This window comes from Sinohyriopsis cumingii, chromosome 3 (genome assembly GCF_028554795.1).
Source record: "Sinohyriopsis cumingii isolate HCF-2022 chromosome 3, ASM2855479v2, whole genome shotgun sequence".
NCBI lineage: Eukaryota > Metazoa > Mollusca > Bivalvia > Unionida > Unionidae > Sinohyriopsis > Sinohyriopsis cumingii.
In genome coordinates, this window is record NC_142963.1 from 60,008,818 (window position 1) to 60,034,352 (window position 25,535).

Below are 25,535 nucleotides of genomic sequence, written 5' to 3' on the forward strand. Positions count from 1 at the left end.
AAAACCTTAGTCTCAGTCTGGAGTGCCATTAAACCTGGCAACAGGGCTCTATCTATCAACCATCAGGATGCATACTTCACACTCCTATCTTGCCTCCTCACAGGGAGGTCTTCCATTTTTATATGTTCTGGCATTTGACATAGCCTTCACACAGAGAGCTTTACCAGAGCCATGAGAATAGTTACCATTCGCTTAAGGAACTGGATTTCCCCATCCTCTAGCTGGGTGGAGTTCCTCAAGCAAAATCTGTCTCACTGTTGTTCCATAATGACCAGGCTGGATATTTTAACAAACCAAGAGTATACTCCTTCTCAAGATTTCATCTAAGTGATGATGAATTTCTTTAAGAGGAAAGGAATAGTCCATTTCCTGTGGGACAGATTAGACAAGATCTTGATCATGTTGGAGGCACAGACTTGGTCCACTCATCTATTTTTCTATATCTACTGGGGACCTTAAACTGCACCAGACATGGTATGCCTAGGCAGATTGCACATTTTTCTCTCTCCAGTTTCTCCTTCTTGCAAAACAAAACCACACAGGGACTGCACTGAGTTCTCTAAGACTGGATTTCCATCCTCGTCAGATTACGTGGACAAAACTGGGACCAGTTTCTAGATGGGAACCCCCATGCACACTCCAGATCCCCTCATCTTTGTCCACAGACATAGTGGATTCCAGGTGGGGTGATCATTCAGAACCAGAAGGGCTAATTCTTTATGATTCATGGTCCTGGGAAGAAACTGTCCACATAAACAATTTGGAAATGAGACCAGTGTTCTTAGGCCGTCAGCAGTGTGTCAACAAAACAAGATTTCACCGTGAGTTCTCCAATGACACATTGGTGGTAGCATAACTTGAGCAACAAGGAGACACACATGTCCCTTCTATCTGCTTGGAGGTTATGAACCTCCTTCTCTAGGCAACCTCAGAAAGTATTACCCTCTGACATCACCACACTCATAGCAAAACAATTTTTTGGGGTGGACAGTCTTTCTGGGGGTGGGCAAGATAGACCTCATGGAATGGTCTCTGTATCAGTTGATAGATTCCCTGATTGGTCTTTGGTGGGGGGACTTGTTTTAGACTAGGCTAAACAAAACCTTTCCTTTTACATTTTCCTAGTCCTAGAATAGAGAGCCTGGGCAGTGGAGGCTTTCAACTTCAAGTGGAATCATCTGTTTGCTTCTGGTTTCCCACCCATGAGACAATGCTCGGTTGCTGCTTTAAAAAAGTAAGGACCTTCACTATGCAGTTCATTTTTATAGCCTTTCTCTGGTCACAGCAATTGTGGTTCATTGATCTTTTTGACCTGTTGTTAGACCTGCACAAGACATTACATCAGAGGAGAGACCTTTTGCAGCACAAGGGCTCTCTTCCACAGAATATGTGGCAGAGGGATATGGTTGATTTTCTTATCATCCTTTTTGAATAGACACTGCTTGGTTACTAATATCATGAGCTATAGGTCAGCCCTATCCAACCCACTCAGATTTTCAAAGGGCCCAGCCATTAGTACAGATTCACTTAGCAGACCTGTTCAGGTATTTCAAGCTGCCGACCAGTGTCTCTCTCCCCAGTGTCTAGATGGAATCACTTGTGGTCTTTAACTAAATGCTTATGAATCTTTGGGTTAAGTTTTTTAGAATTTTATGATCAATAATGTTGTCTTTATGCCCTTGGAGTCTGCAAAATGAAGGAGTGATCTTCATGCCTGATCCTTAGAGCAAGGCTGTCAAAGGTTAAGTGGAAATTATGAATCGGTTTCTCTTCATTGCTTACCAGATTTCTTAGCAAGAAAGAAAACAGCTTCCATTGGTTGCTCAACTCCTGCTTTTGTGATAGGGACAATCCAGATAAACTTGTATGCCCAGTTTGGGCTTTTAATTTTTATATGGAAGCCTTGAAAAGGAAAAGAAAGAGTATGAAAAATCTTTTCATCCTCCATAAGAGGTGTGCTAATATTTTAATTTCCACCACGTCGAGGTGGATTACCATAACTATCGAGAGAGCTGATGTGTCCCTTACCAAGAGGGACCATTCATTCATAAAGAATTAGGTGCGAGCCATTGCTCCCTCATTGACCTACCTAATCCATTTGTCCTTGGATGATGTGATGGAACTGCATTTTTGGCAATCTTACATGACTTTCTCCTACGTTTGCTCATTGGCTCACCAAAGTTTATGCATATTTTCTTTCCTGCCGATAGTCATAGCACAAAATATTTCCTATGTGGATACCACCAGGCAGTAGTCTACACTAATAAAAATGGGTGAGTATTCTTTGGTGTTTTTTCCTTCTTCAGTTTTTGGGTATATCAGCCTCCCACTGAACTTCCGAATTCAGCAACGCAATAGCAACAGGTTATATACTACTGATAGTAAAATGTGTGGGGAGAGGAAAGTTTTGTGCATATGTGAGGGGAATAAAACTAATTTTAATGATGGAATACCTACTTATTGATATTGCATTCCCTATTCCCTATTTCCACTCTGCACTGATTTCCCACATATTTTAAGGCTACGTCCTGACAAAGAATTTGGGCTAGTGTGCATGAGCCAGGGTTGAAAGTTAGATCTTTCTCAAAGTCACCCTATGGGAGGATGACTTCTAATTATAAGCTTAAGGGTATTTTCCATCTGGCAAGGAGTAAGCCATGCAGTAGCAACAGGTAAGTATTGCATTTATTTGGATGTGATATTATATAAAACATCTTTATTTTGAAAAAATGTTTTGAAGAATTTTATTTATGTTTATATGTTTCTCTATTGAAGTTTGAATGAGCCAAGCTGACATTTTCAAAAGATTGACATAAAAGGTATACTTCATTTGCATGCATATGGTATCACGGTACCAATTGTTTTTCCATATACCTCAATGCTAATGTTTTGTGAAATAAATATACTTTCTGTCCTACTTGGGCATGCATGTCACACGCTGTCATATAGAACAATGCTAGATTGTCAATTTGACAATGACATAACCAGGTACTCCATTGCATTTAAGAGAGATAACTCTACTGGAACTAGACAGGGGTAAGAGTTATCTAGTCACAACAAGCACATTTTCAGTCATGTGTACCATATTTTAAAAAAATCATAAAAAATACAAAATATGATCTAGATAGAAATTAACACAAACTCACATGTTGCCAAGAGGCTCAACTTTTTTTTAAGCCAAACAGAAAGTACAAGTCTTACATAATGCACCAATCACAGCTAGTTTTGTTCTTTAATTCTGAATACAATGTTCCATACACCTTAAGCTCCGCCCACCTGGACTTGCGCAATTGGTACCGTTATACCTATAGCAAACCTTAATTTTTCCAATAATCTGTGAAATAGTTCGGGACTGTATAAGTAACAAATATACTTAGTCTCACTTGTGAAAAACAATTTGATGAGGTACTAACCTATGTCTTATATGAATGTGTAAAGAAATGTCATTGAGCTGTTTGAACTATTGTTTTCATACTTTTGCTTCACTATCAAAATCATCTTTTGAAATAAAATGAATTCTTTCAACTATGAGTTGTATCTTATTCATATCAGCAATTATTGAACTTCACATAGGTGATATGGGATAAATCACATTATATCATATTATGTAATAACTAGGTCAAAGGTCAATGTACCAAATAGTATGCACCTGTCCTACTTCAAAATGTACAATTCACCTAAAAGAAAGGAATTTATATTTGTTTGGTAGGTGCAGAACTTAACATCAGAGACAGGTGGACATGACCCAATCTTATTATAAAGTATAAGCTTTGACCACTTTACACTATCTACAGATACAAGAGGTCACTAACCACCAGTCCTCACACAAAGGTCCACCTACCCATCCTCTTTGTAACACAAATAGTAAGCTTTCCTCCTTTGTAATGTGAATAAAATTGTTTCAATAAGCCAGTCAGTCACCAAATATAGTAAATCGCAGCTTCTAAGTGGTTATGTTTGGATTGGGAGGTGAAATTAGGGGAATAAAATACAGAAAAATGCCAAATATAAACACTAAGTATAGCACATCAAATGGAGTTAAAAACAGGAGGAAAGTGTTTATCTAAAAGGGAGAGGTAGCTTATGATAAAGGAATTAAAGGTGGCAAAATCAGCAATGCGAAAAATGAGAAGTGAAAGTTTGATGTCCTTACCTTGGACAAATATATGGGGCAGGGCCCAACAGGTCCAAGGACAGCCCAAAGGCAACTGTGCTATAACATCCCTTACAGGACCCAAATTTCAAGTGAAGTTGTGTTCATTTCCATCTAATATAAAAGGGTGAATAATTTAGATAATATAGATACATATAAAGTATATTTCTTCTACATAAGAATTTAATAATAATTGGCATAAGATAGAGAGAAACTTATCTCAGAGCCAAGCAGAACATACCTTATCAGTTTTTAAACTTGTAAACTTTACTGTGAGAAATTATCAAATTGCTTCTACTTACATTTGCGTCAAGATTGAGGGCTAATATAATACTTCACAAATCTTCTCTTTATTTTCATAATCAGTCACTGAAAATGTGAGATTTTATTTCCTTGAAATGTTATGACTGGTGTAAGGGAGATAACTGAATGATATACATAAGGTGTGGTAACCTTGAATACATTATCCATGTAATATAGATGAGTTCATCAACAACCTGTATTAACTTCATTGCAATTAAATTATCTCAAAATACATTACTGACAAAGTGAGAACCTAACATTTAGACTCCTATGTTTAGTGGAGACCTCAAGAGTCATGTAATTTTAATTTCTAAGATGACGCAGCTCTTTCATATCACATAGTTCATATTTTCTACAATGCCAGCATGTAGAGTGCAGCCTTCCATAACCATGCAGATATCATCTCATGCCAATTTGGATTCTTGCGATGGGATGCAAAGTTTCAAGAACAGTGTGGATTTGAATGGAATGAATACGCACTGTGTGACTAAAATGGTTATCATTCTTGTAATGTTGGACCAAACATGGAAATTCCACAGGAGCAGCTTGACAGAAAGAAATAGGATTAATTGAAAGTCAATAGTAGATTATAATTGGGCTTATACAAGTGCCAATGGGAAATGCTGACTTAAGGAAACTGTTCTTGTTTGTTGGTATTCACTGCTACTTCAACAAAAGGGAATGCAAGAGAACTGAACTAACTACATGAACAATTTCAAAGCAGGAGAGTGTAAAAAAAAAAGGGACAATTAGAGCAGGACAATTCAAATCAAAATGGGAAGGAATACCAAATCCTTAATAAATTACCTAAAAATTACTCATGCCAGAACATCCCACATGGTACAAGTGATCTATCTACAAGTGTACTTAGAGTGTTCTCTATCCTGGTTTATGGCATGCCTTACAAGAATAAGATAGTTGTTTTTGTACACATGATTTTTCATCTTTTGCAGGTACAATAGCCAATATTTGGCCAAAATCAACTATATTATGTTTACATAACTTATTTTGTTGCATGCATTCCAATCTAGGAGGTAACAGCACATACATAAAGGCATCAGGTAACACAAGTCTATATCTATCATAGCTATAGTTATCAAAAGTCCCCATCCAAAGCCATCTTGTGCTATTTTCTAAAGATTTTATACATTTTATTCTTAAAGAACTTTCAATATTTGACCAAAAGTGTTCAGCACACATTTGTTTTCCTACATCAAACTAGTATAGTGCATAAATGCCGCCCACATGTATGCGTTTCTATGGAAACACTGTGAGGCTATTCTTTCCTTTAGGTATCACGGTACCAATTGTTTTTCCATATACCTCAATGCTAATGTTTTGTGAAATAAATATACTTTCTGTCCTACTTGGGCATGCATGTCACACGCTGTCATATAGAACAATGCTAGATTGTCAATTTGACAATGACATAACCAGGTACTCCATTGCATTTAAGAGAGATAACTCTACTGGAACTAGACAGGGGTAAGAGTTATCTAGTCACAACAAGCACATTTTCAGTCATGTGTACCATATTTTAAAAAAATCATAAAAAATACAAAATATGATCTAGATAGAAATTAACACAAACTCACATGTTGCCAAGAGGCTCAACTTTTTTTTAAGCCAAACAGAAAGTACAAGTCTTACATAATGCACCAATCACAGCTAGTTTTGTTCTTTAATTCTGAATACAATGTTCCATACACCTTAAGCTCCGCCCACCTGGACTTGCGCAATTGGTACCGTTATACCATATATGCATGTGATATATTCCTGACAATCTTGGAGGCACCTTAATTTATTTCAAATATTTTGCTTTAAAAAGCTGAAATGAACAGAGAATCATAATAAAGCTTATCAGGGCTTAATGGACAGTTTAATGTACATCTAGATATGTGCAGTACTGTAAAATGAACAATTTACAATGTAACAAAATTAATATGTGTTAAGATATAATCCCTGAACAGATATTTGGCTCACCTGGTCATAAGACCTTGTTAGGTTATGGTATGGCCCTGTGTCCGTCATTGGTCCATCAGCATTTGCTTTTTGCCACTCTGGAGGCCATGCTTCTGATCTGATCATGCATCTTACCCCTGTATGTGTGGGTTCAGGTCATGGCTTGACCAATGTGGATATGTGAGAAAGAATGACAGTAGCTTGCTGTTGGTCAGTTGCTCTTTGTATAGTCTTCCAAAGCTCTTCCTCCTCCAAAATTTACTGGACACAGTGCATATAGAGTTAGCAAAACATGGTCACTTTAGGCATGCTTTATCAGATTGCACAATCTTCACCACACAAAGAAAACATAAGCTGCACCAGCTCGAGGTTTAATTAATTGTACCACACCTTGGCACATACTCCAGACTGATAGCATGAGCCATTCTGAATTATGCCACTGATTTAATTACTGCACAGTTCAGTGCCATGGCAGCCAATGGTTTGCATCGATTCATGGCCATTTACTGGCCTCAGCGAGTTGCCAGTATACCAGATACATTTTACCAACTGTGTAAACGGTTTTCATTCAAGATAAGATAGATGCCTTTTGATTTTCAGGCCAAAGGACAAAATTCATCATGGTGGCTCAAGGAAGAAACCCGATTTATGCACTATATATTGGGTTCTTAATCACCTCTTTGACCAAACTTTGTGAATGGCATGCATCAGTGACAATGGTGACATCTGTTTGTTTTGGGATCAAAGGTCAAGGTCTTGTGGACTGAAATAGGGAAACAAAATTCCTCAACAATACTGAGATTCTGTACCACATGCCTTGACTAAATGCTGTAGATTGCTTGGATCTAACACAAGAAAGACACCTAGTGATTTGGGTATTAAAAGGTCAATGTCAAGGTTAGAAAGACTCCATGAAGAAGATGGTTTCTGCAAAATAACTCAAGTACTGTGCTACAAACCATAACCAATCTTTGTTGATGGCATGCACTTGAACAAGAAAGACACCTATCAGTTTTGGGGTCATTAGATTAAAGGTCAAAGTTATCAAGCCTTAAATAAGAAATATTATTTTCAAATAACTGGACATGGCAGGCATGTAGTGTACCATTGATAATATACTGTACTCTGTTAGTATTTGTGTAATAATTAGAATTACTGCTCAATTAATACACATTTTTAAATGTTTAATTGTTGTCATACATATATATGATTAATTTATATTTTTCACTTCTCATTCAAGCAAATTTTCTAATATGAATAAACATTTTACACATTGTGTAATTTTGTTCTTGTCTGTCATCTGTCAACATCTTTAGGATGATTAGTTTACTGATTTTTTAAAGACTCTTTGTGGCTCACTTTTTTGCCATAAGACCATGCAAATGTATCTTTGGCCCAGCTTGTCTTGTACACACTATGTCATTTATCTGTTGTGCATGTTTCATAAATAATTACTATTTTCAACTTCTCTTGCCCAGTTTTGTCAAACTTTGTTATCTGCATCCAGTTCCCAAAGGGTGCTGGTATGCCATAAAAAAAATGGCAGGTTGGCGTTGCTGGAAGTAAAAAGTAAAATAAAAAATACTTGATTTTTACGTACCCAATGAAGACAAGCTTGTTCAGTGAATATGAATTTAGGTCCATGTTATATATGTATTCTAACCAGTATTTCCCTGCATGGTCTAAAGTAAAACACCGATAAGTAATCTATTTCTGACATGTCATGATTTGGAGAATATTCACTTTTTGTTATTAATTCATAAATACTACCTAAAAACCATTCAGGTGATTATGTACAATAAATTAAAAAGACCATGCATATTATGTATAATAAATTAAGGACCATGCATATTATGTATGATAAATTAAGGACCATGCATATTATGTATGATAAATTTATGATAAAATAAGGACCATGCATATTATGTATGATAAATTAAGGGCCATGCATATTATGTATGATAAATTAAGAACCATGCATATTATGTATGATAAATTAAGGACCATGCATATCATGTATGATAAATTAAGAACCATGCATATTATGTATGATAAATTAAGAACCATGCATATTATATATGATAAATTAAGGACCATGCAAATTATGTATGATAAATTAAGGGCCATGCATATTATATATGATAAATTAAGGACCGTGCATAGTTTGCTATGTTTAGTAGTTTTCCCAAACATTTTAGATGAATAGAACACTGTCTTAGCCATTTCGAGTTTAAACACTTCCATCAGGTTCTGCTAATAACACTGTATAACACTGCAAGCCATGCATATTACTTTCATTTTAATGGTCATTTATTGTTGGTTCCAGTTTTGCTGAAATACGTGCATGCAGGTTGCTTTTATCCAAGACAGACTTGCTTAAAAATATGTTTTGTATGACTATATGAAATGTTGGATTTTTAAAAAAAAATTCCATTTGCAGTCATTTGACCTGGAAAATCTGATAGAATGTGAATTGGAAAATGTTTTTGTTTACAGAAATACCAACTTGGGTATTTAGTACTGATGACAAAGGTTTTGTGATTTTTATACAGTCTCATACATAATGGACTTGTTCAAAATCCAACAAGTTTATTGACATTTACAGTTGAAAATTACAGTAGATAACTGAAGTTTATGGATGTTTCTAAAGTAGGGGAGATTATCTGTTTCCATTTGTCTATCCCTGTCTATTTATCCATTTATGTTTGTAACTACCTATCTAGCAACCTGTCTATCCTTTAGATTATTTTCTCTATTGTATGATCAAGAGGAAACGTAAAATGTTTTAATTTTTCTTCAAAAAATGAGATGCCTTATTATTTTTACATGTTAAAATTCCTCTGAAATATTTGTGTTAAAAGCTAATCCTAGAGAACAAATCAAAACATCTGCAAATGAACTTTTAAAATGACGAATGAATGAACCATTTACTAAATTACCAATCTACATGCAAGGGAAATAACTGCCGAAACAAATTGTTTTCTAGCGCCAAATAATTAGCTCCCTTGAATGCCTCTTCAATTTGGCTTCTAAAAATTATCAACAAAGCCACATGTTATGTGTGTATGTCTGCAGGTGCATTGATTCAGTGGAGCGTGTATAAATGTACAGCATTTAATATAATACATCGGTAATCCATTTGTAAGACAGCTGATGTAATTTGTATCAAAGGTTCTAGATATACTGTAAGTAGATACAGGTCAATGTCCGTTAATTCGTGTGGCAAAGAAAGAAAAACGGTCGTTTTTATGATGTTCTCATTGGCGGAACGCTGTGCGCACAGGGGCTCGTTACAAAGAAAATCAAGGGATGGGGGTTCAAACCTGTAACAGTATAACACAATATAACACATATTGTTACAGGTTAGAACCCCCCATCCCTTGATTTTCTTTGTAACGAGCCCATGTGGCTGTTAGAAAGGATTATGGACGTTTCGCCCCATGGACGTTTCGGCCCAGGACATTTCGCCCCACATCAGTGGAAATATAGGACATTTATAGAAATTCACAAGCATTACACCATTGTCTTCATTTTACTTTAGGGGCCTACCGTTAAGATTTAATTTCATGCCCCATAATCCCATCACTCTCATCCATTTCAATTACAATCAGCGTGCCGTTATATCAGACAATATTTTCCTTTTCTTCTTCATTTGTGTAATAAGACTGATCAGAAAATTAATCTATCGTTTACAGTGATCATTTTCTATACGGCAGTACTTTTATTTTCGCTGTTACACAAACTGCTGAAAACCATTTTTACCGTTTGTAGGAAATTGGCATATCGCCACTTATCAATCATGCTGTTCGTTTACCCAATCAGCGAGCGTAAATTAGACACAACTTAAAAGGGGGCTTTGTAATTCTAACAGTCAATATCAAGATCGTATATATTGAGTTAGGTTTATTCCTTTCGTGAAACATAAAAACTACGATGATTAAAGACTTGTGGTCGCCCGCAAAATAGCTTATTTTTTTTAAAATGTTGAACTTTACTCATTTTTTTCAAGCTCAGGTTAATTGGCTTTTTATCTCCTGCCATTTATTGGCATTGTTACTTTGAATTTTGTAAAACTAGCTATAAATCGGGTCCTAATTACTCGACTGAACTGCTGACAGAAACAGTCCAAATTAATGTATTTCATTTCTATAGCCCGATCGTTATACATTACATCTTTTCAAAGCTGTGCACAGAATAGCCCAACATATCGCGAGCAAGTAAAACATGGGGGGGCGAGGAATGTTAATTGTAATTAACAATAGAGATATAAAAATGGTTTCAGAGATTTATATTTTTGAAATATGAAGCATGTATTTGCATTTTTAAATCATCACACATCACTAATCAAAATTACATCTCATGACAAGGTATAGGTGTCAAATTATGATGTGCAAAAGTCTACTTCTAAACAGTAACTATCTATGATTATTTATTTAATACATGCAAGTAAAACATCAGCTACTACTATACGAAATTGAAATACAAATATACATATTATCTCTACTGAAGTAGAATGTTTGCAACATATGGACAACAAAAAAGGCACGTGTATATAAAATATGTCCAGTTTTGGAAAGCAATACTCCATCCAGCTTTACTGTTGCTATGTCTAACACGGGCCATACAATCTGTAACAGCATTTAAGCAAGGTGTTTGTGCTGATTTGGCGGTTTCCATACTTCTCCCATAACTTGATAAGGCGACCCTGAACTTTTGTTGTCTGTTTCTTTTGATCACGTCTTATCTTCCCCTCTTGCAACAGACGAACTACATATCCAATTTCTCTGGCTTCCTTATAAAGTAAAGTTATGAGGAGATAGAAAGGCAAATTTCCCTTTCTTGCTCTCCTGTTCATACGAATATGCCACCCTTCCACATCATTATTGGTTCGGATGCTTCTGCCATAAACTGACCAGGAGTCAACAGTCCATATGTCATTGTGAATCCAGGTGTCTTCCACATATCGTAGGAATGACTGCACATTCACTGCCTCTGGATCAACTCTTCATTGTAATTCTGCAAGTGACGGTGGTATGTCGTCTGCTGGTAATAGGGGGAGTGCGAAAACCTTTCCCAGCAGTTTGTACATACTGTCGTGTTCCTGATAGACCCGCTATAACTGGAAACGAAAATACAATTATTTGTGAAGAAAATTTTAAAAATTTGGGATGAACAGATTTATACATTTTCTTAAATAATTAAGATTTTGACTTCTCAAGATATTGAATTTCCCAAAAACGTTTGAGTTATAAGTGATTTTCAGCATTTCGAAAATTGTTTTGAACTAGCTATCCAAAGTCGTTATATTTGGCTTGCTGATGACGGGTAGCTGGTTTTCTGCAGTAAATGCACGAAGACAATGTTCTTTGGGGGGGGGGGGGCACCAGACATATGCCCCCCCCCCGACACCTAGCCAAAGAATAAAAGTGTATTTATGTTTCACTGAGTCACCCAGATATGTTGCTTTGGTTTTTAATTTAAACAAAATTTCGATCAAAAATTTTAAATGAATTTTTGATGGAGTATTTATTTCCTAGTGTATTCTGTAGGATTGTTTTTCCGAGTCAGTTTCGATCACCTGACTCGGAGTCCCTCTCCTAGTATCTTTGCTGCCTTGGCTAAAGGTCGCCTACGTCCCGTGTTTGCTATGTGTGAATGTGCTATATGTTCGTGCTATAGTTGTGTTCGTGTTGGGACAGCCGTCTATATCGAATTCTTCCCCAGTTGTCCTGCGATCCTTATAACATGGATCTTCTAGATTTTGTACATATTTATATTTCCAAGGTTTTAGAATAAGAATTTTGAATTTTGGGCGAAGTAACGGTGTAATAATACTTTTATGGAAGAAAACAACTATTGTTTTAGTGTGTGCTATGTGTGTATCGTTCTTCGCAAATCTATATTCTGCTGAGGTCAGCTGTGTTCGAGAGAGCTCCATATTTACTTTATTTTTTTTACTTCACTCTCTTGAACTTGGCTACCTTTATTTATTTATTATGTTTCCGAAAAGGGTTGCCAAAATTTTTATTTCCTACACAGTTGAGTGACAGTATAGGTGTTAGTATAGATTGGTTTCTATTGTGTTGTATGTTTACTTTTCCGGACCATGTGGCATGTCTGTTCCTTCCTTCCTAGCTCCATGTGAGTGTAGGTCTCTGTCCTTGTTTCGTTCCTATAATTCTCAAAGATAAAAGAAAGGTATTAGTATTCAATATACATTTGCTTAAGTATAAATGGAGAGGTATACGTTCTACTATTATTTATCAAGAGTAGGCAGGAGTAATGTCCCATTGGGGTAAATACCGTTGGTAGTTATTATTACATATGCCTCTCACTCTAGTTTATTTTCCTATGACTATTATTTGGCCACAGGCCATCATTGTAGTAACGGTATAGTCAGTAACTTTATATAGCGTATTTTTAGTAAAATTCTCATCAAGATATAAAATGCTTTGTTGTTTATATTTATCTGTTTTGTTTATTTCAGCTATTACCATGTCCCTATTAATTTTTGTTTTTTCACATTGTATTATCACATGGAATTTAGAAAACGGGCCTCTTTTACACAGTGAACATTTTGGCAGTACTCTGACCATGCACCATCTCACTGCAGCCTCTCCTGTCAACCATGCATTGTGCATGTATTTAAAGCAGAGGCTTTGAATTTTAAGGGAGCCTAGTTTCATCCAGTGCCCCAATGCTCTGTCCCAGTTAACGTATAAATTTTCTTTTTCTGCCGTGCTTTTAATATTTTTTGTTACTTCCTCCCTTATCCAGTTATATGTTAAGGTTTCTTCTTTATTCCATAGTTCTTTTGTATCTCTATATTTTATTAGTAAATCTTTTATGTTTTTTATTTTTCTTGGAATTTCTAATTGTTTTATTAATTTATTATTTTTGTAAATATCTTCCCTATTTCTTATGGAGAATCCATAACGGTATATGTAAATACCTTCCCATGGACTCTTTGGTTCTACTCTTAGCCTCTTAAATCTATTTAAAATATTGCCGGCTTTAAGTAGTATAGGGCTGGGGAGTCCTACCCCTCCCCTTTCTTTAGCTTTATATAGTGTTTCTTTATTAATATACTGAAGTTTAAAATCCCAAATGTAGTCTATTATATTATTATCTATTGTGCTTAATGTTTTGTTACTAATATCTATAGATTTTAAGATATAATTAATATGGGTGTACATGTATGTTTTCGCTACTTGTACTCTCTACATTAGGCGTAGTGGCGTTAGTGCCCAGATTTTCACATTCTGTTCGATTGCTTCTGTTATTTGTTTGCAGTTTTCCTTCTCTTCATTTTCTTCAAAACTGACTCCCAAAACTGTGACCCTTTTCTTGATTAAATGTGGGGGCAAAACATTGTTCGATCTATTGATTTACATGATATTAAAACAACTAGTACCAAGAAAAGGAAAGACTGCAATTTATAGAGACACTGATAAATTTCCATGCAAACACGTGCACGAGCTTCTATACCAAACGATCTGTGGGACAATGCGCTTTAAAAATCACAATTTTTATCCTAAAGTTTAATTTCCTTTTTCATAAAAGCTTACATGACTTACTCAAAACCCTGGCTGCAGCTTAATTACCTTGATACCACATTCAGTAGATTATTTAAATATGAAGATCAAAGAAGTTACCTGGCTGTAATTAAGTCCTATTAACTCTTGCTGGGAGCAATAGTGAATGCCAGAACATTTTTTTTCTTTATGGCACCAGACAGATGCACCCCTACTTATAAAAAAATAAAGTTGTTTTATATGTGTATGTTTTCCCCAAAGGTATGTTGTTTGTTTACTTTATAAAAGATTTTTGAACAAAAATTTTCAAAATTTTGTCCGGGTATTCATGTATTGCCTTAGTGTAATCTATAGGGTTGTTCATCTTTGTCCGGTTTTTGGCACCTTACTCGAAATCCCTCCCCATAATTTCAAGTTTACCTTGGCTAGAGGAAGGGACAGCCACTAAATCAAATTATCCATGTTTTATTATTATATTTTCTTATTGGATACAATCCATCCAATGATAATTTGTCATTGTTTTATTATTTTAAATTTAATTTGGGATTTTTATTTTAAATTTAATTTGGAATTTGGGCGAATAAACGGTGTATTATATTTAAACGACAAATAAAAACCATATTGTTTTGTATGATTGATGATGTGTGTCGTTTCTTGCATTACCATTATACTGAGACAGGCTGTTCTCGAGTGAGGGTCCATACTTTATTTAATTGTACTTCGCCTGACTGGAGCAGGCCGTCTCTTTAACTATTTAGAATAATGCCAAAGAATTCAGATCACAAGGGACACTTAATTATATTTTTGATCATTTTAAAGTAAAATGAAGAACGTGGTGTAATGCTGATGAATTTCTATAAATGTCCGATATTTCCATTAATGTGGGGCGAAATGTCCTAGGCCGAAACGTCCCTGGGGGGAAACGTCCATGTATCATGTGGGGCGAAACGTCCAGGTACCGTTCGAACATGTGGTTCAATTAATTTCAAGAAGAGACAATTATATAACCACAGGCCGAAACCAAACTCTTAATAATTGCCATGATAATGGGACCAAGTCACTTTGAAAAGTTGGATGAACTTAGTTTCATTGTCAGTTTTTGTTTTTTTTTAATGTGTATTGGTTGTATTGTCACTGACTTCAACTGAGCTCGGAGGAAAATGTAGGACTATATTATAGTGAATTATAACTCCAGGTAAAAGCAGATTACATTATGGTAATTATAAATACATACTAATATATAAACTGCCACCTGAACAAACTTTATTGTTTTTTGTTAGTTCTTAAGACTTCACCCCCAAACAACCAGGTCCAAACCATTCACATTCAGTTTTGAATTTGAAGTGACCCAATAAATACATAGCTTTAAGTTTGGGTTTGCTCAGCCGTGAACAGTGATTTGAATGTATGACCACTATGGTGTGAAGACGTTTGTGTGCCTTTTACATATAAGGGGATTCAAAATAGCGTCAAATTTTTTTTTTTTTGTCAATGAAAAAGTAACAAGAAATTGCATTTTATAAAATATGAAGACCCTGCTTGTAATTACCATAATGTGAGCTAGGAACCACCCGCAGCCCAGCAGTTCAATTCTCAAATTTAATGGCTGTTGTATGTACGATAAGTGTGCCATTGGTATTAACTGGATGACCTAAGAAACATTTTAATACATTTTTTGACAAATTGACTGGAAAAATATCTTTCTGTATGTTACATGTGAATTTAAATTGATATTATGGGCTTCATGGTAAGTTTTTCTCCTCCATAAATTCTGTCCTATGCATTTAACTTTCTCTGCATCCTCAGGTAATCTGTTGTAAGTAATCATGAAAGTCTATTCACTATAACTTATTTTAAGATTCCACATTCTCCAATTACTAACAAAAAGTTTTGGCTAAAAAAATAATTAAGATAAATTCCACATTGATGGAAAGGAAAATCTACCAAATTATGAGTTCTGTTTGAAATCTTCATACCAGGTGGCAAATTCAGAATTTGTAAAAAAAATTCACATGTGTTGACAGTGACATGAAATGTAATATGTGAATGGTGATATTTCATCTAAAAAGACATGAACCGAAAGAACAATATAAAGGCAACGTTTGTAGGTCATTTAATTTCATGATCATTTTTAACTTATGAAGAACACAGGAAAAATATTTGTGGCTGCTTGGTAGTAGAGTACTTTGTAAACAGGTTCAGTTTCCTAAATTATGTCATCATGTGATCCCAAATGAATTGCCTCAGTGTTCTTGTTGTTTATATATTTTGTGTTAAAATCCAAGCTAAAGCAGTGACTTGTAAACCAGTGGTGATGGTGGTTTTGAGGATATGGTTGGAATTTCTGAGAAATAGTGCAAATGTTTGAAAGCTTGGCAATAGGCTTAATAGCATCAAAATGTTATATTCCAGTCTTGGGAAATCCCAAAATTTAAAGAGAATTGATGGAGCACTAAAGTAATAGCTATACCAACTCAGAACTTTTAGCACTGCAGTTTCTTCAAAAAATCAAAGTCTTTATGATTACAAAATCTCCATTATTCTTTGCATTGAAGCAACCTTTGAAAGACTGGTTGGCAAAGTTAGTAAGTCATCCATAGACCCAAGGAAAAGCAGACAATTTTCCACCAAGTGATTTGCAAATCTGTTTCCTGATAACATATATTTCTCTTTCCTGAAAAATTTAAGTGTTCCTGCAACATGATGCATTAGTATTATACATACATGCTTATAAGTCGAGTCCAACTGCAAACAACTACAAGCAACATAGACATTGATCTTCCAGCACACACTGCAATGGCAGATTAGGGTCTCTGTTTTGTTCTGCTGGTTACTTCTTATAAACTGCATAAACACTGATCTGCTGGCACATTATGCAATGGCAAATCTAGGTCAGTGCAGTGTGTAGTTGTACTCTACTAGAAGCGAGTATGCACAGTATTTTCTGTAAATGTAATGGTTTGGGTGGGGGAATAAGTGTCAGAGTTATAAAGATTTGATCTTGTGGTAAAAATTCTATCTACCCTACTCTGTTAAGTAAGTTTTTCTCTGACCATCAAATTATGTAATTACTGACAACTAGCTGGCAATTGAATTGTTTAGTGGTCCGTTGACATTTTTGTTAAGCTATATTTAATTGGCAGATGTCATCAGTGATCAAATATCAGCAAATTGTATTCTTGTTTAAACTTAAGCTTTTGATAGTTGATATTACATTTACGTGACATAACCAAATTAAAAGCATCAGAACTGAATATATTTAATAAGTTTTGTGCGAAATTATCATTATAGTATTTGATTACATTTTATGTTCATCCAAATTTCTTGTGAAAAGAAATATTGGTAATTTTACATAAATGTCATGTTAATGGCTAGGTATAGCTATCTCTACTCTAGTGATTGATCAGTTAGTAAGGCAAAGATAAGTGATAGTCTCCGCTAGTCAGACTCTCGTGTGACTCCAAGAGCTCAACGCCAAGCATGGCAACCAAAACAAGTACCAAAAAACTCTAGTGTTACCATAAAAACTTATGTACTTGTATGATATGGCAGAAATCATGAATAATAATTAATAATAATAATGCTTTATTTTCAGAGGATTCAAACTCAGTTTTCCTAGGGGAATACAGTATTCTTCATTTATAGTTGATTTTAATGATGTGCTTATAAAAATAGTTTTGAAATTAGATTTTTCTTGTTGCCCAGGTTTGCTGAGGAATATCATAGCATGTATGTCAAAACTTTTCTAGCATTTGAGGAAAAAAATATCCATGGGGGTGGGGGGTAATTTTCACACAGGTGACTCAGAATCAGTTTATATACTTTGCATTACTTAGTGGCCAGCGATGTTAATTAGTATTTCATCAGATGATTTGTTCTGAATTAGAGAACTTTTGAAGCAAAGTATGATACATTATTTGTGAAAGTTTACTTTTTTCTGCATATAAGATAAGATAGTTGAAATCTTAAAAGAGTAATTCTGATGAAGAGTCTTTTCGCTAAAGATATTGAGATGTGAAATCAGCTTTGAAAGTTGGAGGAAGCGAAGCAGTTTGTGATAATGTTGAGTAGAGAGGACTTTCTGATGAATATAATTTTTCATACTATAAAAAAAATGTAATGCTTCTTTTTGAGATATAGTGAAATGGTACAGTAATGACTACAGTTTCTGTGTACTGATGACCAAACCTGTCATTTCTGAAGAAGTGGTTGAAAGATATTTAATTGAACATTTACGAGGCAAATCCCTTCCTGAAGGTTTGAAAATAAATGCTGTTCCAGTATGCAGGTTAATAACATCAGTTACAGTCAGGAACATAAAACCTAACATTTGAACACCTGCTTGATAAATCAGCAAGTCAGGCATCATCTTCGCTAGCCATGCTTCCGATAACCCTGTCTATACCTTGGCATATCGAGCAGATATTTCTGTGCTTCAGGTGTGTAAATTTCACTGGCATCCAACCAAACTTAAATTGATCAAATTTGAACTCTGTTTCTACGTGATTGAGACATGGGGAGCACAAAACTTGAACGTACTGATAAATAAACAAGTTTCCACTGCCGGTCCATGTTTGTACAAATACCTTTCACACAAATACACACGTACACCTATAATAGCTTCCCTCTGGTATGTAGTCATACATTCAATGTTAAACTTGCAAGACATCCTTTTTAAGTCAATTGCAAACACCATTTTCAGTGGATGTACAATGCACCTCACTATTGGTTAGTTGGCATTACATACTAAGGGAGGCAACACATGAAATCCAATAGATGTCATTAGGACAAAGCACCAATATAGCTGTTCAGTCTGCCAAGGTGTAGATAGGGTTATCAGAACCTTGGCTAGCAAAGATGGTCAGGCATGTAAGAACCAAATTTTTTACTTGTATCTGGTTGGGAAGAAAAAAATTCAAGCACTAGTGAATAGTTGGGCAACATTGATTCTTTTGGGTTTAAAAACATATAAGCTCTTTTGCAGACAGAAAAGACTGCAAATATGGAACAAAATGCTTAATAGCCACATTTTAAATACGATGTTAGGAAATATAGGATCACAATTGCATGGGGAAATTTTATCTTAACTGTTACTGAAAGACAGATAAATGTAAGGATGGCCAAAATTATAAGGCTTGATTTTAATCACAAGATACCTATGTCATGGGAAATTTGGGATTATTAATAAAAATTTGCGATGACAACTTGTGTGTGTGGCCATAGGGAACAAATAGACAGGCAGACAGAAAAGGTTCCATAAAACTTGAATTGGACTTAATGTGCTCAGTTTTAACAATGTAATACTGTGATTCAATGTTATGTAGTTAATTTGGGCAGTGTATTGGCCATGGGTGGTAGAGTAACCTAAAGTGCTAGCTTTACCCATCATTTTCATTTTCCGACTGTCCATTCAGTTTTGAGTTTTGGGCTCAATCAATGTGGGTATGTGAGAAAGCTCGCTAGTAGCTTCTCATGGGTTGGTAGTTCTTACCAGGGTTTTCCTGTGTTCCTCCATTACCAGTTATACTGGCTGTCATGTATAGTCTATTGTGTGGTATTAAACCAACAACAGCTTAATTTGGAAAGTAAAACTTGAGTGCAAGGTTTGATTCCTGAATTCTGGGTCTAAACAATACTTAATATGACAATGGTTCACATTTCTACATTAAAAAATAATCTCTCTTCTCGCTCTCTTGGCCCTGCCATCATCTGATTGACTTTTTAGGGACGACACATCCACAAGCATTTCTTTTCCAGAAACTGTAACTGTTGGAAAGAGAATCATTGCGGTACAGCACTCTTTACCTGGAGTAGACTAAACATTAAATGTTGGGATAGCGTTTCAAACAGCATACTGAATGCACTTCAGATTGACAGACCACATTTTGAAACTTTGAGACATTAATCTGTTTCTGATGGTTTAAACTTGAGCAACGCTGTCCTAGTGATGTGCCACTGTTAAGAATCTGATAAAAATATGTAAAATGTGTGTGTTATGCTTGTGAACATTCTCACCAGTTGCTTGTAAAAACAGTTTACGTTTACTTTTTGTGCTGTTTTCAAGGACGCATCAACTCTGATATCTCATGAGATCCCAAGGCACATAAGGAGAAAAAAAATTCACAATTATAAAGAAGTCTTACCAATGTCCCTGGCGATTGTGATTTAATAATCCTGTAAGTGCCAGACTGAGGGCCGTCACAGCTGCATAATTAATTATCTTTATCCCAATTAGTATTATTTCTTTGAAGCATCCAAGCTGATCATGCTCTTAAGATTAACTCATCATGTGGCCAATTCCATCTCTCAATTCAACAGTTACCACATAACGTATATACTCACTGCAAACTGCATTGATCCAAATCTGCCATTGCATTTTGCACTGGCAGATCTGGGTCTGTGCAGTTTATTAGGAGTAGTTAGTAGAACAAACAACATTGACTCAGATCTGCAGGTGCATTATGCTATGGCAGATCAGGATCAAGGTTGTTTGCAGTTGGACATGCCTTATAGGTGAGTATATACGGTACTGTTTTTATCTCTGACATGAGAGCTTTCTGTAGTGTATAGTATTTCATACATGACTATAATTTTTAGACTAACTTGCAAGCTTTGTCAAAAGTAAGACAGATTGTAAACCATTGCTAATTTTGACATGATCTTGACATTGAACTTGGTATAGTTGAATACTAAGCCATTGCTAATTTTGACATGATCATGACATTGAACTTGGTATAGTTGAATACTAAGCCATTGCTAATTTTGACATGATTTTGACATTGAACTTGGTATAGTTGAATTCTAAGTCATTGCTAATTTTGACATGATCATGACATTGAACTTGGTATAGTTGAATTCTAAGTCATTGCTAATTTTGACATGATCGTGACATTGAACTTGGTTAAGTTGAATTCTAAGCCCTTGCTAATTTTGACATGATCTTGACATTGTACATGGTATATTTGAATACTAAGCCCTTGCTAATTTTGACATGATCTTGACATTGAATTTGGTATAGTTGAATTCTAAGTCATTGCTAATTTTGACATGATCGTGACATTGAACTTGGTATAGTTGAATTCTAAGCCCTTGCTGATTTTGACATGATCGTGACATTGAACTTGGTATAGTTGAATTCTAAGCCCTTGCTAATTTTGACATTATACATGGTATTTTTGAATTCTGTCAACTGTAATGGGCTTATTGTTCTTTTTATATTTCCAGATAATTGTAACAAAGAATTTGACTATAGACAACATCTTTTTGAAAAGTGCTTGAGTGGAGAATTTAGTTTAATCCAAATATTGTACAAGCAAAAGCAAGTGAAATGGAAGGAATGGCAGTGAGTAACCCAGTAATATTGGAGCCCAAGAAGAAAGGAAGGCCTAAAAGGAAACAATTAGTTGAGAATTTGTTGCTTGATAATGGGGATGTACAACAAATGAAAGACGGAGAAATTACAAATATTTTGAACTTGGATTCTGGTAAAACTTCCCATTCACAGTTGTTTCTTGAAGTTGAAAAAGATGAAGTGAAATTTTCAGAGAAAAGAGAGCCAAAAGTGATTGTGAGTAGAATCCTTGAAATAGGAGAAGTTCAGAACATTGAGTATGGAAATACAAATGATGCAACAGAACCATTGCAGAAGAATGAGCCTGGTATGATTGTAAATGAAGATGAAACAACAGAAGATATCAAAAGTCTTGATGCACAGTCATTCACAGGGGACAAGGAAGAGTCCACAGAACAGTTCATGGGTCAGCATCATGCAGTTAAACAAGCTGCAGAAGATAGTAAATCACTTGCTATAGAACCAGAAGCAATGATGACAGTAGATGAAAATAATGGATTTGAGCCATCTGGAAAAAGAGGCAAGCCAAGGAAGAAGCAAACAGTGGCAAAAAAAGACCCTTCAGAAGCAAAGGACACTTTGGTTTCCAACATTTCCAGTGACATACCAACCAGTGGGAGGAGGAAGAGAGTCATTAGTGGCAAAAGTTCTAAAGTGGTCAAGAAAATGAAAATCATACAGACAGATGAGAGCAATGAAGAAATTAAAGAAAAAGTTGAAAATGATGGGAATGGAAATTCTGCAGATTCAGTTATGTTTGGCAAGTCAGAAGCAGTCAAGAAAAGAAAAAGAAGCAATACAAAAGGAGATGGTTGTGAACTGACTGAAAAACAATCTGCAAAAACAAAAACTTTGAAAAGTGAAAAGGATGCTGTAGATGAAGAAATACAGAATTTGGAAGAGCAAAAATTTGTTGTGAATGAAGATAACTCATGTTCTGGGATGAAGAAAAGCAAATCCCCTACTTCTGCAGAATTGTTTATTGCGCAGCAGAAGAACGATTTGCCATCAAAACAAACAAAAAGGGGTAAAAATGTCCAGAAGAGAAGAGCTAAAACAGAAAATAATGAGTTTGTCATGAGTGAAAGTGTGATGGAAGGACTATTTTCTGAAAAACAGAAAAAAAAGAGGAAGAGTTCTGGTGGAGGGGATCAGAAGGAGAATGCAAAGACTTCAAAGTCCCAGCCTGGCAAGAAAAGAAAGATTGTAGACCTAATTGCTGAGTCAGAGAATGTAACTGTAATAACAAAGAAATCCAGAAAGTTGGGAATAAAAAAAACACAATCCAAAAGGCTAACAACAGGTGCTGTTCCACAGAAATTTGTTGGGGCTCATGTGTCAATGGCAGGTAATATTGAACTGGAACATGATTTTTAGCCAACTGAATAACATTATTTTATAGGACATGGGATGTCAGATCTTGTACACATAGTTTGATTTTTGATTCTGAAACATGCATTTAATTTGTAAATTTGATCATCTGATATGAAATGGCTTTATCTGTTTGAGAAGTTTTTTGTATTTTGTTTTTCATTTGTAGCTTAAATCATTGTGCATGCCTTAAGACAGATCTTATGCAATAGCAGGTGTCTGGTGTCTGTCCATCATCCATGATCTATCAGCTAACTTGGTTTTCTCATTACTTCAATAGTACTTCGATCATTTTACAAACAATATAGTCCTTCTGATAATGCATGCATAATCAATGTGGCTTTTCCACCTTACTATGTTAGTAAAAGAGCATTCTTATAATGTCTTGTGGGAGATACAGTGGCTAAGTGGGTAGCATGCCTGACCTGCAACTGTAAGGGTGCAGGTTTGAATCCCATAACTGGATCAACCTGGGTCAGCTACCGTTGTGTGTCCTTTGGCAAGGAACTTCACTCCAATTGCCTTGTCACTAAATAACCTACTTGCATTGCTATGCCTTAAAACACCAAATCAACAACCATAATGTGATGTAAAACACCAGATCAACAACTATAATGTGATCTAAGACACCAGATCAACAACTATAATGTGATGTTAAACACCAAATCAACATCTAAAATGTGATGTAAAACACCAAATAAGCATAAAAAAATGTGATGTAAAACAACAAATCAACATCTATAATGTGCTGTAAAATACCAAATCAACATCTAAAATGTGATGTAAAACAACAAAATCAACATCTGTATTGTGATATAAAATACCAAATCAACAGCTATGTGCCATAGAACATCAAATCAATTATAATGTGCCATAAAACACCAGATCAACAACTATAATGTGATGTAAAACACCAAATCAACATCTATAATGTGATATAAAATACAGTGATGTAAAACACAAAATCAACAACTATAATATGATGTAAAATACCAAATCAACATCTTTAATTAATGTAAAACACCAAATCAACAGCTATGTGCCATAAAACACAAAATCAGCATCTACAATGTAATGCAAAACACCATGATGTAAAACACCAAATCAGTCTATAATGTGATATAAAAAACCATGATGTAAAACACCAAATCAGCATATATAATGTGATATAAAACACCAAATCAATGTCTGTGTGATGTAAAACACCAAATGAGCATCTATAATGTGATGTAAAACACCAAATGAGCATCTATAATGTGATGTAAAACACCAAATGAGCATCTATAATGTGATGTAAAACACCAAATCAACATCTACAATGTGATGTAAAACACCAAATCAGCATCTATAATGTGATGTAAAACACCAAATCAGCATCTATCAACATCTATGTGATGTAAAACACCAAATCAGCATATATAATGTGATGTAAAACACCAAATGAGCACCTATAATGTGATGTAAAACATCAAATCAACAACTCATATGTGCCATACAGAACCAAATTATAAACTATAATGTTCAAATCAGCAACTGTAATGTGTTATAATGCCTTTTAGACCACTGTTACTTTGTGTACATCTGGAATTTTGTTTCTAAAATACGGCATAGTCAGAGTATACATAGACCATGCTACAATGTTGCCGTTGTAGATCAGTGACATACTATTGAATTCTGGGATTGACAGTTGAATGTTTATAACTAAATCTAACATCTCTGGTGCAGTTGGGGGTTTGATTGGCAATTTAATTGTAATTACCTTGTTAATCGATTAAAGCATTTAGCAGCTCAACATGTCTTACCTTAAGCACATTGTACCACCATGCAGCACAGTGAAGCACATTTTCTTTGACATAACTTCATCTGTAAGACCAAGATATTACACAGTGCATTATGGTATAAATTAGTGTTTATCGCATATTCAGTTACGCAAGCAATCAGTACAATATTTGTTTAGTATATTTTGTGTAGATGTGCAGAATGGTCTTCAGATGTAATCTATCCGTGTTGGTTCAGGGTTAAGAGTGGAGTGGAAGATGAAGACTGATTGGATGTGGAGGCATTCCTTCCAATCTGCTGGTGGGTTCTAGTCACCCCTTGTAGCGATCAACATCTCTGCATAAATGGGAGTTCAGGCACTTTTAACATTGTTTGACTATTTTTCATATATTGGAAGGGTTCTTTTTCCCTGTTTGAAATTGGATACTATTTACTTCAGGTGGTATCTACAATGCCATATACAATGCTGCTAATATGGGGGCCAAATCCTTTGCTCTCTTCCTCAAATCAAGCAGGACATGGAAGTCAAAGCCCCTGGATGATAATGATGCTCTGAAATTCAGAGAAGCTTGCAAGGTTAGAAAGCAGTATTACAAAATAATTTGTAATGTTTTTATAAGTCTTTGTTACTATGTTAGAGCATAGATGACTTGTGAAGTGACATAACCAGGCCAGTGTCCTGTACTGTGGTTTCTTTTACTCAGAGGTAGCTGCATGTTGTGGATTTGTCTTTAAATTACTGGACATAATTTAGACAATAAATTTCAGCATGGATACAATTTCTGTGAGGTTTAAAATTTTACATGCCTTGAAAGGAGTAAATCATTCTATTTTCAGTCCTTTTGTTGGTCTGTAAGATAATAGTTTGTTCTCTGCATGATGCCTTATCATCTTCACTAGCCAAGGTTCCGATGTGTTAAACCTATCTACACCTTCGCGGATCTGTCAGATATTTAAGTTCTTGCAACATCTGTTGGATTTCATGAATTATCTTATATAGTATGTAATGACAATAGTGTGTAACAGTGGTGCATTGTTACTTTGTACATTGGCTGAAAGTAGCGGAGGAAACTGACTTCAA

General features: G+C 35.2%; 1 protein-coding gene and 1 long non-coding RNA gene across 4 annotated transcripts in view; one reads left to right on the forward strand and one right to left on the reverse strand.

Annotated features, from left to right (window-relative positions):
• The first annotated feature begins 9,442 nt into the window (after window positions 1–9,442).
• LOC149802939 (uncharacterized) overlaps window positions 9,443–25,535 on the forward strand; it is a 45,365-nt gene continuing 29,272 nt past the window's right edge. Inside the window, exons 1-3 of one of the 2 annotated variants that reach the window (XM_089952453.1) lie at window positions 9,443–9,603; window positions 21,178–22,652; window positions 24,894–25,030. In XM_089952453.1, coding sequence (XP_089808579.1) covers window positions 21,281–22,652; window positions 24,894–25,030 — 1,509 coding nt within the window. In that variant the 5' untranslated portion in view covers window positions 9,443–9,603; window positions 21,178–21,280. Of the gene's footprint in view, window positions 9,604–14,897; window positions 15,149–21,177; window positions 22,653–24,893; window positions 25,031–25,535 lie in introns of those variants that run through there. The other variant, XM_089952455.1, reaches the window with a different exon arrangement.
• On the reverse strand, window positions 10,690–24,884 carry LOC149802940 (uncharacterized). 2 transcript variants are annotated; one of them, XR_016420110.1, is made up of 3 exons: window positions 24,478–24,884; window positions 12,514–12,590; window positions 10,690–11,531 (listed from the first exon to the last, which is right to left on the reverse strand). It is a non-coding gene; the product is annotated as an uncharacterized LOC149802940 (long non-coding RNA). The 2 variants fall into 2 exon arrangements; XR_016420109.1 differs by having other exon boundaries at window positions 10,690–11,537.